Genomic DNA, 17,595 nt, shown 5'->3' with positions numbered 1-17,595 from the left:
GAGCTGCCTGTTTAATCGCCTTTTAACCCTCCCACTCAGTCTTTACTGACTAATTGTTTTCCCAGGTTGTTTTCCATGCTTTGATTTCTTGCTGCCCATTCTGGGATGCAGCATTAGCAATGATGGCCTGAGATGTGAGGCACCAGGCTCAGGTTTTGGGATTGGGACTTCAACCGCTATCTCCAATCCTAGAGGATGTCAGCTCAGTTCCCCCCGGATTGAAATAACAGCTAATAGCACTACAAAATTACATCTGAAGGCACGTCCCTCCGCACCCAGCTCTTACGGCTCTGCTCTTGCACGTTATTCCTCTGTTATATGCTAAGCATTGTCAGGTACTGTTTTATATTTATCTAAATTAAATCTTGTCCCATTTAAACATGCCCGACTCTCTAAGATATCCCAGGCTAATTCACATTTTGTCCTTCCTTGAGTCTTCCATCCCTCCTCCTCCATCAGTCCACAAACGTGATCAATGTTATAATTTATTTCCTTTTCCTCCTTTCTCCCTCTCCCACCGGACTTTAATGAAGGTTTGTAATAGCAGTTAGTTGACCTGCTCTTTCCTTTGCTGAATGCCTTGTGCTCAGCAGATGGACTCATGAATGATTCAGTTGTTTGGGCTCTAGCTGGCAGCTGTGGCAGAATTACTCAAAAGAAACATTTCTGGGGTTTGTCCACACTTCCAAGTTGCACAATCCTGAACCCCAGAGCAGGGAGTGGAGCCCTAAATCATAGGAAAACAAAGAAGGCTGCATATGTATTAAATGTTTTTCAACAACAACAACAACCCCCCAAATGTTATTCAAATATATTCTACAGTTCACTTACCATAGTTAATGGCACTGGATGGGGCTATTAAAATCACAATCCCAACAAACGTGGGCTCTTGGTGCTCTTTTCACCAAAAAAGCAACGCTGCCTTCTGGAACTGAATTTAAACAAACATGGGTGAGAAGAGGCAACATTTCACAAGCAGAGTGGTGGGTTGCCAGGGTTGCAGTTAAGGTGCTGACTGGGAATACCAGGAGGTTGGTGTTGCATCCCCGGTTTGCTTGGAGATTTGAGGACACCTCCTGCATCAGGGTTTTTGGCAGAGCTCAATGACCCCTTTAGCGAAGTGACCAGATACTCCTATGTTATCAGTACTGGTGCTGGATGGGAGCAGACAAGCACACAGCACTGCAGGAGAAGTCTGTCCTGCACCTGCCTGAGTGAGAGCTGAGCTCCTCTGCACTTGCGAGCCTGCTGCCAGAGGCTGCTAAGCACAGCAGACAAATTAATTCCTATCAGTGTTTCTTTTTCCCCTCTAATCATATTTCCTTTTCCTTGTCCTCTTAGATTGAAAACTTCCTTTTAGTGTCTGTACAAGCTGTGCCAAGCTCCACGCAGCCCCAGTTGCAGCTGCGCTACTTAAGTTCTCCCTGTAATCTAAGTAACAATAAAAATATTGCTCCAAAGGAGTTATGACCCTATGAAACTTCTGAACTTTGGTGGCACTCCTCTTCTGAAACCAACAATGGAAAACACAAATTGGTGTCAAACTGAAACCTCTGGTTTAGCATCAGCAATTTTTTTCTAGTTTTGCATAGCCTGGAGCTTCAAGTAAACATGATTCTGCTCTTGCAGGCGGAGGTTTCTGGAACATGAATGCAACGTGAAATAACCTGCTCCCCATGCACCACCACTGGAGAGATGCTCTTGTTTCACTGCTTTAGGATTCACAGTCCTTCCCAGAGACAGGGTCCAAGGATGCTTGTCATCTCCCGGTGGGGGACCACGTGCTGTCAGCCTGTGGGTTAACTAGAAGCAGGAACTAGGCTAGAGCAGAGGAGGAGTTTAGGGTTTGGGGAGAGGGAGGCAGTTCCCGCTTCACCTGCTTAGACCCAGCTCAGGGGAACAGGTTCACTTTTCTGGCCCAGTTTTTAATGCCACTTTTCCCCAGGAAAGGGTCCTGGAGGGAGGAGGCAGCAAGCCAGAGCCCCTCAGGCGCTGCCACCTGCAGCCCCGATGCCACCACCTCCTGGACACGGTCAGAAACAACGGGCTATAATTAAGGCAATTATGCCTTTAATTAGGCATAATTGAGCTAATGGCTTTTTTTCCAGTCTACATCCCTTCTCCTGGATAACCTATGAGCCAAGCTCTGAGCTCCTTTTTAGGGCTTGTAGGAGGCAAATGTTCACCCCTTGTTTCCTCCAGCTAATTAATCCTGTCCCCAGTCCTGCTAGAGGTGGCAGGAGATGCCCCCACTTGCTCTTAATGAAGCCCGTTGGTGCATGAGGGTTATCTGAAGGCCTGAAGGGGCTCCCAGGCAGCTCTTTGCAGGGCTGGGTCTTCCCCTCTGCACCTCTACCCCAGGAGAGGGCCTCTGGTGCCAGCCAAAACAGACGTGTTGGGGCTAAGGCCAGCAGCGCTGCCCTGGGCACAGTGGCTGAGCTGCAGGCGGAGGAGATGCACTTAGATCCGAGAGCAGTCCAGACCGAGGTCTGGGTGCCAGGCTGCGTGCTGAAGGAAAGGCTGCGGGATGGGAGAAATGAAGCTGTGTGTTTTGTTTTTGTTGTAGCCCATCCCACACTGCAGAAGCACTAGCAGAAAGCCAGCGACATGTCCCTGATGTGCCACCACCATCAGCTGGCTTACACAGCCCAGGGCAGGAACTGCCTCCTCCTCAGTGGCCTGCCCTGGTGGATGCATGTCTGGCCCTGCCTGGCACATCCCAACCATCGCAGCATCCCTGTCCCTGCCCGGGAGGAAAGCAGCAGCTGCCACAGCCCTTTTCAGGGTGGATTTAGGTTTTGGGGACTGCAACACTGCATGTGGCCTGAGCTCTTACCCTCTGCAATGCAGAGGGTAAGGAGCAACAGTGGGATGGCCACACCACTGGCTTTAGCTCCTGCAGCTCTGCAATGAGCTCTTTCCTACGCAGGAGCTGCGGGAGGAGCCAGGGATGGGGGATGCATCCTGCATGCTGGGAGCAAGGGTTAAATAAACCCTGCAGTGAACAAAACAAATGTTACGTCCTGTCAGCTGTGGCTTGCTCCAGTTTTTATTTCCAAGAGCAAACCCAGCCCCACTGTTTCGCAGGTAAGTGCTAATTTGGACGTCTCTCACAGCAGAGTGAGGGAGCAAGAGATTGTCCCAGGGCCAGAGTATACTGCTACTGCTGGGCAAGTGATACAGAAACGAAGGGGGAGGAAATATGGAGATGCTTTTTCCTTCAGCTATTTCACAGAGCTGTGCCCGTCTCTGTGATGACTTTTTGCAGCTGGCCTCTTCTGCAGCCAGGCTAAAATGTCCACTTGAACTTGCTGTTGAGCATTTGCCTACTTATGAGACTCATTCTTCCCACCACACTCGATGAAGAGAAAATCTCTGATGTCTCCTGGAGAGAAGAGACCTCATCTCGATCTGTTCTCACACGGTGAGGGATGCTGCCTCAAACAGGTCTGGGGAAAGTGGATTGGAAAAGAGCAAATGGAGAAAGCGGGTTGCAAAGGGGGTGGCCATGCTGGGGTGAGAGTGGGGTCTCCTCCTGAAGGGGAGCAGTGCTGCCCCCTCCCTGTGTTTCCCTCCTGTCATTGCTGGGATACCTTGGGGACTGCTTGCTCTGCATCCTGGGCTGCAGCAGCCCAAAATTATGGGCAGGAATAAGCCAGCAGAAATAGGTGGTATCCAGGTAACAGGAGTGTGAGTAAAGCTTAAGGTGCAAATGAGTCCTGGTAGTGCCCTTTGGTAGAGTGGGGTATGAAGCTGGGTGGCATGCCTCATGTCTCTGATGTCTTCTAAGCCAGAAGACCTCCCCAAGGCCGGGTGTGTAGTTAGGTGCAGACAGACATCTCTGTGTTTTGAGCCAAGCTCCCTGACATCACCCACCCCTTGCTTTGGAGAGGTCACCTGAGCTCCTGAAGCTGGGAAGATGCCTTCTTCCTCACCCCAGGTGCTGGTGTGTTGATTTTATACATGCATACACCCCGTAACTCACACCCACTGCCAACTGCACATCTCAACACCAGGCTGTACATCAGCCGTTGCTCCCTGCTGCCTCTGCATGTGGTGGGAGAAGGGCAACCACCATCTTCCCCAGCTGCTGGGGTCCTACTGATTGGGCCAGCCTGCAGGCTGAGGTCAATGCTGATAGAGGCCTAGGAGCCCGGTTGTCAGGCTTAATTTGGGGCTGCTGTTTGCTGCAGTGACAAAGATAAGGCTGAGGAATCACCTGTAAGTGAGGTCAACCTTAGACCTGGTGCTCCCAGCTCTGAGCTCTTTGCAGTGGCCCTGAGCTTGGTGGGGATGCTGGCTTCTTCCCACTGGTGGCTGCCCTCTCTCACAAGCCTGCTTGCACCAGTTGCAGTGGCAGTTTGCTGGTAGCCCTCCAGGAAGCTCCTGCCCAAGGCGCGGGGGTGAGTGGCAGAGCCAGGATCAGGCACAAGGCATCTGGTCCAGCACCCTGTTCATGTGCTGTCCTGGTTTGTTGCTGAGGAGCACTGCAGCTGCACTCTCCTGCCCTTGTGGGCAGCTATCAAAAGAATCTCAGCGTTTTCTAGGCATCTGGCCCCAGTCATCTGGTGGGATTAAATCCAGCCTGTATCACATCTGCCTAAAAGTTTCTTGGGGACCTGGGGCTCAGCTGCTCCCTGGAGTAGCATCTCACATTGCCTTTACAGAGGTGCCAACACAGAGGTTGCCTTACTCAGGTGCCAACACGACTTTAATACAACTTTTTAAAGTATGCATTTGTATCTAGTAAGCCCTTGAGTACAGCAGAGTCCCTTTTATATTGAAATTCAGTCTCCTCAATAACATTTTATTATGAGGCTTGCTATTTTTGGAATTGCTGTTACTCTGTTATGAGCAAGGCACCCAACATCCTTCGATATGAAATCATTAAGGGCACAGCAGAGTTCATTACAGGGGCATTTCTCTGGATTAAGAACAAATCAATACCACATACTAATATCACAGCCTGGTACCTGGCTTCGGTTGCAAATAGCACACCCAGAGGCAGATACTCTTCTTTTGGCCTCTTGTGCTCTTCTTCCAATATCTTATTTACTGTTTTCCCCCAAGCTGTTGTGATGGATTTATGAGCAGACAAAATCCAAAGGTTGTTTTTCCTTGAGCTACCTGAATATTGTAGCTTTTAAAATAAAGAAGAAAGAAATAACCAGCTTAAGTTTGTGATATTGCAGTAACCTCACATGCAATTTGACTTCCCTGCTTCTGCCGGCAGAGCCCCCTGGAAGTGGAGGTGCAGAAGGGAGCAAAGGCCTGAAGCTCCCTCTGGTTACTTTTAGCTGATCACATTCAGAGTTTAGAATAAGTTTCAGATGTTTTGATTGGGAACACACCTGGGGGAGGTGGGTTGGAAAGGAAAAAGGAAGAGGATAATTTATAAGAAGCCTCCAATAGAAGGAAGAGCTCTGCTGACCAAGTATCCCCTGGAGGAATCAGCTTCTTTTGTGAAAATCTGTCCTGATTTGAGATATGGAAGCAGTTGGAGTTTGCTGGTCTCCTGGGCATCCTGCACTGGCAGGGAGTGAGGGTAAACACCACTGCCTTGGTGGGTCTGGGGCAGTATGGCCACAGCCTCCATGAAGGACCTTCACTCAGGCAGTGCATGACCACCTTGACCCTGGGTGGAGGCTCCAGCTTTGCACTGAACAATGCAGATGTATGCCCTGGACCTGGCCCAAAGCAGGTTTGCCCTTTTGTGGCTTGAGACAAGGGCAGGATAAAAGGGGTTTAACTGTGCTCAGCATGGGGCTGCGGGGTGGATGGGGGATGCCAGGATGTCAGGAACCATGAGCTGCTCTGGCTGTTGCTCAACCATCAAAAGCCGTGTCTTAAGATGTCTCCCGCTGTAGCTGAAATGGGAGTTTCTCCACGTTGCTGCTCCAAGCTATTGTAGCACACAATGTTCATTTGGTTCGGTAGCAGCTCAGGTAGCTGACATGAAAGTTGCTGAAGCCAATGGCATTTGTTTCTCTTTATTTATTAGAAGTAATTATTCATCAGTGGAATTTAATTATTACTTTTTTGCCTTTTTAAAGTGTTGCTTAATGGAGGAAAGCAGCCATTTGTCTACACTGCATTTAATACTGAGTGGATCCAAAGGGGGTTTTCTTCAAGCTGTTTTGGCAATAATAATAATAAAAAAATCAAGTTGGTGAAGTGTGGAGCTGTAGGCCGTCTCTGTAATGATCTGAAGCACTCAAGCCCTTATTAACTTAATGCTTTCATTTACTAGCTTGTTCCTGGAGGAAGATCTCCTAGTCAAACTGCTGTTGCTCCTTTAAAAAACTAAAGTTAGTAATTGTTTCAGCTGCACATTTCATTATGAGGAAAGGCCTACAGCTGAGAGCAGCACTCATCTTCTTGGTTTTGTTTTTAAATTTTTGGGGGGAATTTCAGCAAAACCTTATTATACCTCCAGCCCAAGCATTAGCTATTCCATTGCTGTGTATAAATTTATAAACTCAATTATAAAAGTTCTGCATTTCCACTTTCTTTGGAAACGGGAGGCATGAGGGCTTGGCTGTATTGTAAACTGTTACTGTATTGATGAAGAGCTAAGCAAAGCCTGTCAGCTGGTGGGTAGTGGCTGATCAATGTTGGTAGGAGGACATCCTATTTCATCAGTGCAGCCTTTAGCCGTGAGTAGTTGACACTGCTCTGATTACCATTTACCCTGTTGTTCTGTTAAGTGGATGTTTTCTCCCTTCCCTCTCCTAGCACTGTCTGGGAAGGAGCATGCTTTCACACATGCTTCCATAGGGAAAAAGAAAAGGGGGGGAGGGGGGGGAAGCACTTTAAGGCAGGTTTGAGTAAACAGCTGGAGATAACTGGGCTTCAGCTGTGTTCTCGTACCTTCTGGATTGCTGCGGACAGTGATGCTGCCGATCTCTGAATTGCTGCACAAGCTCAGGGCAGGAGCTTTCCATCAGCAGTTCCTGCACTAGGCTCTGCTCAGAGTCAAAAAGCACTTTTTTAATCTATGTAAAGATATTCCATTAGGATTTGAGGGCAGTATATGATAGGGGTCCTTGATAAGAGGGAGGCAAGAAGACACCAGGGGTTGAGTGAGATTAGGCTTCTCCTTGTTGCTCATCTCTTATGGTTTCTGAAGAGTGGGATGAGTGCCATCTCAGAGGTACAGGCAGGGAAACTGAGGCACCGCACTGGTGGCTTGCCCAAGGCTTGTATAACAAGCCTATTTGTTCTTGTCAAGGCCTGTCCCTAAATATACACCTTAAGGTGAAGCATTTTTCTGTCTTTGAAAGACATGAGCAATGATGCTACATGGAGATGGGTGAAGGGACTCTCCGTTGCTGATGTGACCAGCCTGGAGAAAGCAAAGAGAGGTTGGAATGGGATGGACTTAAAGTACACCAGCGTTGGAAGAAAGACTCCCATTGAGCTTCATGCACTTGGATTGGACCTCTGGAAAGATGTTGGTAAGGACAGTTACATATATGTTAATCTCTGAAGTAATTCAAAGTTTGTAGATACCACTGTGGCAAACCACTTGAAAATGTGGAAAGCAGCAGCTCAAGAAAGGTCAGCGCCTAAAGGTGGGTGCTGAGCACAGCTGTCCTACTGCTGGCACTGATTTATTTCATTATTTTTTTTTAAAAGCAGTTCATTTCTTGGAGTCCTTCAAGTAGACCTGCTTTTAAAAGAAAGAGGTCTGATTCCCAAAGAGCAGGTATTCAGTATTCATTCTTCCTAGCTGCAAATCCAGTCCATGGGGTGGGGCATGGGTTAATTCAAAATCATCAGTGCCTACAGAAAGTCTTGACCACAGCCTTTGCCACTTGCTTTGAAGTTTGCCATTAATTGCCGGTTTCTTGTGCTCCCCAAAGTGGGCTTCCAGCTTTTTGTCTGCTCTTCCCTGCCTTTCTTTGATCACTATTTGTTCAGCTCCTGAAAGCAGGAAATAATGAACCCGTTTTATTAAAACACTTGCTTTATATTTGGGAGGGATAAATGAAGGACTTTCCTGCATTAATTTTCTAGCTTGGCCGTTACAAGACACAATGTTCAATACAGGACCAGATGCATCAGGAAGGAAATTGTGGGGAAACTTGTGTGGTGCTTGGGAGTTCCATGTCTTCACCCCAGATACATGTGGTCTACAAGCACAAGGCAAGGTGTAGGTCACCAAAATGGGTGACTGGCAAAGTCTGGAAGACGTGCATTTGTAGAGAAGGAGAAATAAGATTGGGGGTGCAAAACCTAATGCTCTCTGCATGTCTTGGCTCTACATCCCCTATATATGTCTGTAAGGGAGTGTCAAGGAGAAAGAGATGAGGGTTTAAGTGAGACCTACTCCCACGTAAATATTGTGCTGTTTCCAAGCACTAGCCTGAAGCAAAGCTGATTGCCTTGCAGCTCCCCCTGGGTGGCTGGAGTTGCTGAAGCCAAAGATAACTTTTTACCTTTTATTTTTTTTTTTATGGCCTTATGTGCTGGAGGTGCACGGAGCTGAGGTCTGCAGCAAGATCTGAAAGCTCTTTGTGTATCTAAGGCTTGGGCACCTCAAACAGCTTTTCCTAGTAGAACTTAACAAACCGAATTAATCCTGGACACTTGAGTGGTGTAAGGCACCACACGCTACCAGGCCATTTTAAGTCATGTTGAAGTTAATGAAAAGACTCCCACAGACTTCAGTGGGCAATGCATCAAACTGCGCAGCGTGGCAAAGCTGAAGTCTCAGCCACGTGCTTCCTGTCCTTGGTTTTCAAACATCTCTATTGTGCTGTCCCTATTGAACAATTAAAAATGCTTTCTCACTGGCTGGAGGAATTGAATAAAAATTGGATCTGAAAACAAAGCCATGATGTAAATCATGGCACAAATGCGCTGAGGGGGAATTCAAAGCTGTGTTCATCATCTGGGCAGTCGGAGCTAGGTGGAAACAACATTATTTTGGAGATGTCTCAACCAAGAAGTTCCAGGAGTAAGAAAATCTTGCTGGCTAGTTAAGCTCAAATGGATGTACATGGCTCTGCTCAGAGAGGGGACTAAGTAGAAGTCCTATTTTCTTACTAGGATCAGTCCTGAAGTTAGAAACTATTTGGAATTAAACTGCTTTTAGAGGCAAATAGCCTATTTGGTTTTGGTTGTTTGTTTTTTTTTTTTTTTTTTTTTTTTTGGCGGGGGGGAAATTTTTTTTCTGTAGAGCTATTTGCAGGGAAAGAGGTAGCTCATGTTCTGGATCCTCATAGTTTATTACCAATGAAATGTAGATTTGTAGCTACAGGGCTAGTTAGGCATCTCTATGGAAACATAAAGCTACAGGGTTTGTGCTCTGGTTGTAATCAGGCTTTTCAGAGTTCTCATTTTTCTTTATATAGATAAGAAGCATATACAAGAAGTCAGACTTTAGTATCCAATTCCAGGCTGCATTTGGGGAAAGGTCATGGGAAGAACAAAAACCCAGCACACATCTCTCAGTAAATCACGCTGGGGTGACACCCTCACAAGAGGTGTTTTTTCAGAGCAAAACTCCTTTTGAAACATAAGGCTTGAAGCTTGTTACGGATAGGCACAAAAGCACTTCACCTTCTTCCTGCAGATGGACTCAGAATCGTGATTAAGAGGTGTTGTTTTTTTTTTTTGTTTAAAACTGTCATTTCAAGAAACGTAAAGCTTTCCAAGCACACACATACCTTGGTGCTGATGCTCCAGGTAGGAGCAGGATGCTGGACTCCGCAAGCAGATTCCTCTGTACTTTCATGACCTCAACTCCCATCATGTGCTTCTCAGGCACTACTTCCTTATTTTTATATTAGTTATGTGTGAAAGTCCTGCCTGAGGCCGCCCTGGCCCAAGGGAGGCTGGAGCCTGGGTGACAGGGGTTCTTTTGTTACACTTCTGATTGTGCTTGCTTGCTTTTCCAATACCAGGTTAGCATGATCCCTGCAACAGTCTTTCAAAACAGACTTGAAAAATTTCCAAAATGCTTTATATATAAAGAGAATAAATGACTGCAGAGGAGTGGTGGGATTTTTGTTTTTTCAGCAATCTTCCAACTGACAGATTTCTGCATGTAATTAAGGGCTGCATATTCAGTACAATTTCTCTTTTTTTGCCACTTCTGCTTATCTGTTGATTCTGCTAAGGGCTCCTTTTTATTAAGATTCAGGGAAAACTGAGGCTTTCTTTTTTTTTTTCTGTGTATATGCATGTGTCTTTTACATTGGCTTTAAAAAGTACGGTTGTTGTGAGTATATTTAATGGCTCTTCTCAAAAAGATCTGGCAGGTTAGAAAGCACATCCAATATGCTTATGTTATTAACACCTGCAGATGCAAGTACAGGAGAAATGACAGGGAAACAGGAATTACTTTCCTGGTCACCAAAGAGCAGGGGTGAAAGCTGGGATTTACAGAAATTCATTGAAAAATTCACTGACTCTTTATGGAAAAAGATTTAAGCTCTGCTTCTGCTCCTAACCGTCCCAAGGACAAAACTACTGAGACAATCTTTCATATGAACACGATAAACAGTTTGCTTCGCCACATTACAGAAATGGCTTTTTTTGGTTAATGCTGCATTTACAAACTCCTGAGGAAAAGCTGCGATGCAGACAGGTTATCATGTGCTGCATGAGATAATAATGCCTGCTGCGATTTAGCCTTGCTACTTGGGTTTTTTTGCTGCTCCTTGTGTAACATGTCTGATGGAGTGATACCAGACTGTCATTGGCTTCCACTGCACCCTGATTTCTGTCTGAGAAACAGTAAAGAGAGCAACCAAGGTGGTTTTTCTTTGTCCTTTGAATTTTTGAATGTGGCCTGCTGTGTTTTTGCAGATTGCATCTTCATTGTAAGTATTTAAGAGCCATAGCTTTTCATATCGGACAACTTGGCATCAGCTTTGAAAAGAAACATGTTATTCTAAAGGAGAAAACTAGATTAAAAAATTGCTTTTGCAGATAGAAACAAAGTCCTGTTGGCTGGTCTAATCCAGTTCTTTGGCACTGATGCAGGACAGCTTTCTGCATGGCATAATGCACGGCTGCCTCTGCCAGACATACCAGCCTGGGCTGCTGCGCTTTCTCAGTACAGCTCATGGAATGAGCGCTGGGCCCAGCGTTTTGATCTTTCTGTGAACAAGCTGGCACGTATCTCCATGTAACACTCCACTGTAACATGGCAAAGTGTCCTACAAGAGTTCAGTTTGGAAAGGTCACCCTGTATTTCATAGTGTTCCTTTTAAAAAATAGCCTGAAAGAGAAGTGAAGGTTTGTTTTTGTTTTGTTTTTTTTTTTTTTTCCAAAAAAAGTGCATTTAGCTAACTAATACAGCAGGTATGCAGAACATAAGCTATCCAATCATGAAACAAATGCTAGAATTAATTGCTTAATTCTCTTTGCATTAGGATAAAGCATATGGTTTTAAAATGTCTTCAGTGAAGAACTGCTGAATATAGGAAACATCTACTATTGCCTTGTACTAAACTGAAAAGCAAGTTCAAGTGTAAAGATTGGTGGGGTGATAGCCAAAGGCAAGCTGTCCTGCAACTTACTTTGCGAGACAATCTAGTTTTAAGGTTTGCGTGTACAAGTTTGACCCAGTAAGCACATTAAATAATTATCACCTCTGGAAACCCAGGTTTTGTTCAAACCAACCTCTTTGTAGTTCTTCAACTACAGAAAAGAATCGACAGAGATACTTCTTATCCAGCAGCCTATACGCGAGTGCCAAAAGTTTAACTGTACCAAGGAGTAACAGACTGGAAGCTAAGGGATTATCATCTGTTCCAGCCCGTTTTCTACAAGGCTGCTGTAAAGATGATTTGTCCTACATTTGCATATGGGTAACACTGCATTTGAACAGAATCCTGAGCATGCACAGATGTAGGAATTGGCCTCCTTCATTTTCAGGTAAGGTGGGTGTGTCTGCCTGTGCACACACCACCTGGAATGATGCATCTTCTGGATGTCAGAGAACAGCGTGAAACGTGGTCCAGCTTTCAAGCTGCAGCGCGACAGGAACGTGGGACCTTTTGGCAGGGTCAGCGCCTGTCTCTCAGTGTAGGTAACCTTCACAAGCCCTGCATGTACAGCTGACCTCTCAGTGTTTCATTCCACCAGGAGAGTGCAGAGCACTCTCCGTTTGGCCAGGCAGTACCACGCCACACACGCAGCACAACGTGAAGCCAATGAAATTACTAACAAGTGGAAGGTTTGCATGCGTACCAGCTACAGAGTGGTGCAGGTGCTTGGCAAGATCAAGACTTTGATCCTGTTCACACCAGCATGCGTAAATTCTCACATCCAGTGCCTTCTGTGGGAACACTCATATGTGTTTTACCTAAATGAAGGGCACTGCACCATCTGATTCACTTTTTTATAATACAGCAGCCCCAGTGTTTTATAAGAACTAGGGTAGAGACCGCACGTTGACTTTAACTGCAGTGGAAAGCACACTCTACTAGCTCCCAAAGCTTTCAGGAGTAATGCCTCATTCTTACCAAACAAACTTACCCACTTCCCTGATGCTGGAACCCTGAGCTTCAGTCCCATGTTTCTAACCCCCTTGCCTGCCTAGCACAAAACACTGAACTGATTACTTAATAGTACTCCTAACCTCAAAGTAACCAGCACAAGCAAATAGCAAGATCCAAGTGTACACTTAACTGTATCCAGAAACTGTAGGAAGGCTACAGGGAAAGACCTCCTTTATTTCAACATTTTTATGAAATATAATAATTTTTCTACATGAACAAACATTTATTTTTGCTGGCAGAAGCATCTAAAAGTTCACAAAACAACTCCAAACACAGATTTAAAAAGAAGCATCCAAACTTTTAATTTAATCTCCAAATCTTGGTTAAGTAGACGTCATCTTTCCTTTGTTTCCTTGAAAGAGGTTAGTGGCTCAGGGCAGTATTTTCTCCAGAAGGTAAACATCTCTCAATGGTTGCACTACAGATGGCTTTCATCCTTTACTGCCTGAAGTCTAGTTTCAAGTTTAGAATTAGAGATACGTTCCACGTGGCTTGCAGCATGATACTTTTTTCATCTCATTTCTCCAGGGGTGCATAATTCAAAAGCTTCTCAATCAGATCCACATGGGCTAGGAGCATTCTGCGGCAGCAGTATCTCTTCAAACCAAGGGCATCCAGGGCATCTCTATTAATGAACAAGAACAACAACAATAAAAAAAAAAAAAAGTGAGTCAGAACCACTTGTAAGTGTTCCTAAGCAACATACTGATTACTTTGAGCTTAGTCATAGAGGAAAACTTGCTTGCAGTTCAAACTAAGAAATAGAAACTTAGCATGTGCTGTTATGTTCTTTTCCATTTACTGCTGTTGACAGGGTGTTTGCCTTTTCTCTGGACTGCAAGAGCACATGATCTTCTGTTGAAGATGGCATCCAGCTGACACAACTACTGAATCTTCAGAGGTAAGTATGCAGAATTCCTACAAGAACAGAACCATAACAGACTAACTCTTATGAATTTCCTCATCTGAACTACCCCACTCATGAAGGCGTATTTGGTCATGAAACAGCAAGGTTAAGTGAGATGCAAGTATTTTGGTTTTGGAAATAAAATTTTAGTCTTCACGGCTGGAAAGAGACTTGAAATACGGTACATTTCTAACCTCAATTATTTAGTTACAGTAACTCAGTCTTCCTTTTACAAACACCAGTCTGTAGAAAAGAGAGGAGCTGATCTGGTTAAAACTCTGATCAATCAAGAGGTGTGAATGTAGTAACAGGAACACAGTTCTGAAACATGGGAAGTAATTTCCACTCCTCTTAAAATCCTGGACAGTCCATAATTACCTTTGCTGGCTACAGCTCCCACTAGTTGTATGGTAGAAGGTAGCACGAACGCACTAGACAGTCTCCTGACACAGGAATAAGGAATAGCATCTCTAAGCACTGTTATAACATGATGTTTCTGTAAACTGTCTACTTCACAAGATAAATTTGTGATCTAAGCCATGTTAAAAGGGTGAGAGATATACAGAAACTAAAATAACTCAAAATGCAAGCTACCCCACATATGGATGGGATGCTAATTCTGAGGAAGGCTAAAATCTTTTCCAGTTCCCATATAAGAAGGCATTCAGCTATACAACCTCTTCCCCACAAATATACAAATAAGGATGTGCAGACTGCTCAACAAGAAATCTGTGTTTTACAGTCCTTCCACTTAATTCCTTCTGAGCGACTGCTTGAGATTCTTATGGCTGGGTAGAGAACATATGAATCATCCTAGCCTAAAGCACTGCACGTGTCTTCAATGGCTATTGCTATCAGATCTCTTAAAGATAAGTGGCACTATCCAAGCTCTTTAGCACCAATCTATTAACCATAAAGCCAGTCTGATACACCTTCAGAACTTGACATTCATGAAACATGACTGATCTCAGGTCTTTAGATCTATATGATGCAGTGCAACAATCCAGCATTTGCTTAAAACAAATGTAATTTCCTGAAACCTGTAATTCTCCTGTAGAAAGAAGCTGATAGATACTTTTCTAAGGTACAAATGACCGAAAGGAAGCCTCTGCATAAGATGGACCATGGTAAAAGGTTGTTTGGCATCAAGCAGTACAGTCTAACTGCATGGAGTCAAACTCCAACAGCTTCTCTGATGATGTCAATTAGTCCTTGTACCTATCAACAGTTCTTCAAGGACTTAAATAGCAGGGCTATTCATTTTAAGCACTTGCAGAAGTTATTTAAGAGAAGTATATGAACAGTGTATTTTTTTAAAAAGAATGTTCATAAATAACATTGCATGACATCTAAACTTTCCAAAACACTTGAGAACAAAAGCATCTGATGTCTGTTGATACATAAGTTTTAAGAGCTACCTGGAAAGTTCTGAACTTTCACATGCAGTTATCAGAGATGCAAAATACTAACATTAATCACAACTTCAGAAGTCATACTATACATTTCAGCTAAAACAACTTCAGTTGTACTTCCCTTTTCCTCTAGCTTCCAAGAACTTGTGGAAAAAGAGCAATTTTAAGGGACAAACAGAAAGGTGTGGGTCTTTTTTAAACTTGTCTAAACAATTTGTGGTTATTTCTTCCATTTTGTACATCCATTTCTTAAGCCACCATTAACAGTAATTCTGACACTGCACTGTAAGATTTTAACTGTTCGATATCTGAAAACTCTGCTTCTGATCTTACAATACCGTAACTGCATTAGTTTGAAGAGGCATCCCAGAATCACACCAGTGACCATAGCAATCATTTCCAAATGAGCATTTATCAATAACAACGTACATCTTCCTGTCCCAGGCAAAAGCAGAGGAATAATGAAGACAAGAAAAATATGAAAATGTAATACTTCAAAAATAAGTCAGAAGTGCTAGCAGAATAGCTCTGATAAATTTCAGTATTAGTGAGAAATGATTAGCAACCCATACTATTTTAATGCTTTTAACTCCATAAATGAAAGAAAAATTTTTTTTTGTAGCAACTTTCTAAATACCTTTAGTTTAGCAGCTGCAATATTCTACTCAGCTATGTTTGACAGGTTCTGGGATGTAAATGCACTCTAAAAAGGCCACTCATAGAAGTAATGAGATTTAGGAAAAGTATCGAATGCTTTTCACTGGACAGTTTTTAATGAAACTAGTAAATGGTGGGGGGACAGGACATCTTTCCCCTGCAAACTCCACATCAAGCAGTGAGAAGCACAGAGAATAATCACAACTTCCTACGAGTTTAGATGAGGCTCAAAAACCAAAGCTTTCCTTTCCTGTTTGTTCTGTGCTCCACTGTTTAACATTTGACAAAATAATACCCTAAACCATAAGAATGTTTTCAGATTTACTTTAGAGAAAAGGCAGTGGAATCTGTGTTGTTAATATACATTCTTCTGACAGTTCATTGACATAAGTCCATTTAAAAACCTATTAGTATCCCTAACCATTTGAATGCAAAGCAAATACTCTTTTATTTCTACTTAACAGTTTCAACATCACTTCAGGAAGTCTCTCAAATTTCTAACATTTTTTTTCACTCCTTGTGAAAAATTGCAAACACCTTTTTTTTTTTTTTCTTCAAACTTGATGACAATGTAAATATTTCTCAGGAGTTACCTTCTCAAACCCTTCTGAAGTAGTCCCACCATAGCTAGACCCTCCATGAACTATTAAAAGACAATTCTGGCTATGCAAAGCACACGTAGACTTCTTAAAATAGAAGTGTTAGGACTATCAGTCGGGTACCTAGAGCAGTTAAACTTCCCCTTCCCCCCAGCAAACCAGTGCTTTCAAATAAGGTGAGCAATTCTGAGTAGCGAATATGAAATGCTTTTAAGAAAACCTAAAAGGGGTATACATTGTTAGCAATGTTAGTTACTTCTTACACTTGTAACTTCTTCCTTCTCTCCTCTTTAAAAAAAAAATGTTTTTGTCAAAGTTGACTGTACTGCTTGTTTCTTTCCTTCCTGTTCCGTACAGAGTTAAATATTTGAGACTGTTTTGGGCATAAAGGTTATGACTTGGCAACTTCCATACTACTGCCCAGAAAGATTCAGTAAGGAAACACGTACTTTCTTACCTATTATAATTTCTAACCTCTGGTTAAACAGCTAGCCTCAGAATGTATCTGTAGTTTTTAGCCTCTTTACAGCTACTTTGTCATGCCACGATCCTACACTGATATATCTTATGCACTATGCAATCTCATCTAAAATCTAAGTCAAAGAACATACAGAAATAATACCCACCCTTCTGTATATTCTGCTTGCAGAAGGCCAAGATAGGCTTCCCACTTGTTTCCAACTATTTTGCCGCATGTGAAACATCTGACTGGGATGATCATTTTTTCACTGTAGCTGTAACATTAAAAAATACGGTATCACACCTCTGCAAAATTACTAAATACCATATTCGAATATAAGAAAGGAAATTCAGGACTTGTACGAGTCTCAAACGGCAGCTCAACAGACTAAGTGACAGTAAGCGAGAGAAGAGGCCGCGTTACGGAGGTGCTGAATTACAGCGGCGTAACGCGGCTTAGGTCGCGCTCCACCACCAACGGCCAGACCCGCACCACCTCCCACGCGAGGCAATTCCGAAGGGGGCGGTGGGCAGCGGCGCTCTGCCGGGAGCTAGAGACCCAACACCCTCTAGCTGGGAAAAGTGGCCAGCGCCCGAGCCCGGGAGCGGCTTATCCCTGCCCCATGGCCCGCAGAAACAGGCCTAGAGGTGGCGTAAGAGGCGGTTGTAGGGTCGGGCGAGCCCGAAGCTGAGGCCTCGCTCGCCGAGCCAGGCCTCCCCGGAGGAGACCGGTCCCAGTTCGCCCGCAAACCCCACCCTAAGGCAGCGAGGAAGCTCCCAGCCCCACCGAAGCACTGAGGGGACCGCAACCCCAGGAAGCAACTCCTACCGTAACGGCTCCTCCGCGCTCCCGTAACGGCTGCCAGGGCGCTACCAGTCCGGCGAGGCGGGGGAAGGGGCACGGCTGCCAGGAGGGCCGACGCGGCGGCCGGGCGGGGGGCGATCCGGCGCACCCCTGTTTCTGCGCAGGGCGGCGGGATGGTAGCGGCCGACCGTACGGCGTCCCGGGTGGCTCAAGAGAGTGCGCGCGCGGGGCGGGCTTG

General features: G+C 44.6%; 2 protein-coding genes across 4 annotated transcripts in view; one reads left to right on the top strand and one right to left on the bottom strand.

The window, feature by feature from the left end:
* Positions 1-12,672: 12,672 nt before the first annotated feature.
* On the bottom strand, positions 12,673-17,532 carry POLR2L (RNA polymerase II, I and III subunit L). Its single transcript, XM_075502408.1, has 3 exons — positions 17,382-17,532; positions 16,720-16,827; positions 12,673-13,143 (listed from the first exon to the last, which is right to left on the bottom strand). The coding sequence occupies exons 2-3, from the start codon at positions 16,812-16,814 to the stop codon at positions 13,035-13,037; spliced, it is 204 nt and encodes a 67-aa protein (XP_075358523.1). The 5' UTR covers positions 16,815-16,827; positions 17,382-17,532; the 3' UTR covers positions 12,673-13,034.
* The window catches only part of TSPAN4 (tetraspanin 4), a 467,778-nt gene continuing 463,321 nt past the window's right edge, over positions 13,139-17,595 (top strand). For all 3 annotated transcript variants that reach the window (XM_075502392.1, XM_075502393.1, XM_075502395.1), the window contains exon 1: positions 13,139-13,419. The gene's annotated coding sequence lies outside the window, so the exon portion shown is untranslated. The remainder of the gene's footprint in view (positions 13,420-17,595) is intronic.

This window comes from Mycteria americana, chromosome 5 (genome assembly GCF_035582795.1).
Source record: "Mycteria americana isolate JAX WOST 10 ecotype Jacksonville Zoo and Gardens chromosome 5, USCA_MyAme_1.0, whole genome shotgun sequence".
NCBI lineage: Eukaryota > Metazoa > Chordata > Aves > Ciconiiformes > Ciconiidae > Mycteria > Mycteria americana.
The sequence above is the reverse complement of the archived record's forward strand: the minus strand, read 5'-3'. Positions and strand labels throughout refer to the sequence as shown.

Bases quoted from the DNA above. Each gene is read 5' to 3' on its own strand.
- POLR2L (XM_075502408.1), bottom strand. From the start codon at position 16,814: ATGATCATCCCAGTCAGATGTTTCACATGCGGCAAAATAGTTGGAAAC. The intron at 13,144-16,719 runs GTGGGTATTATT...GTTCATTAATAG, and splicing joins CAAGCAGAATATACAGAAGG to AGATGCCCTGGATGCCCTTG.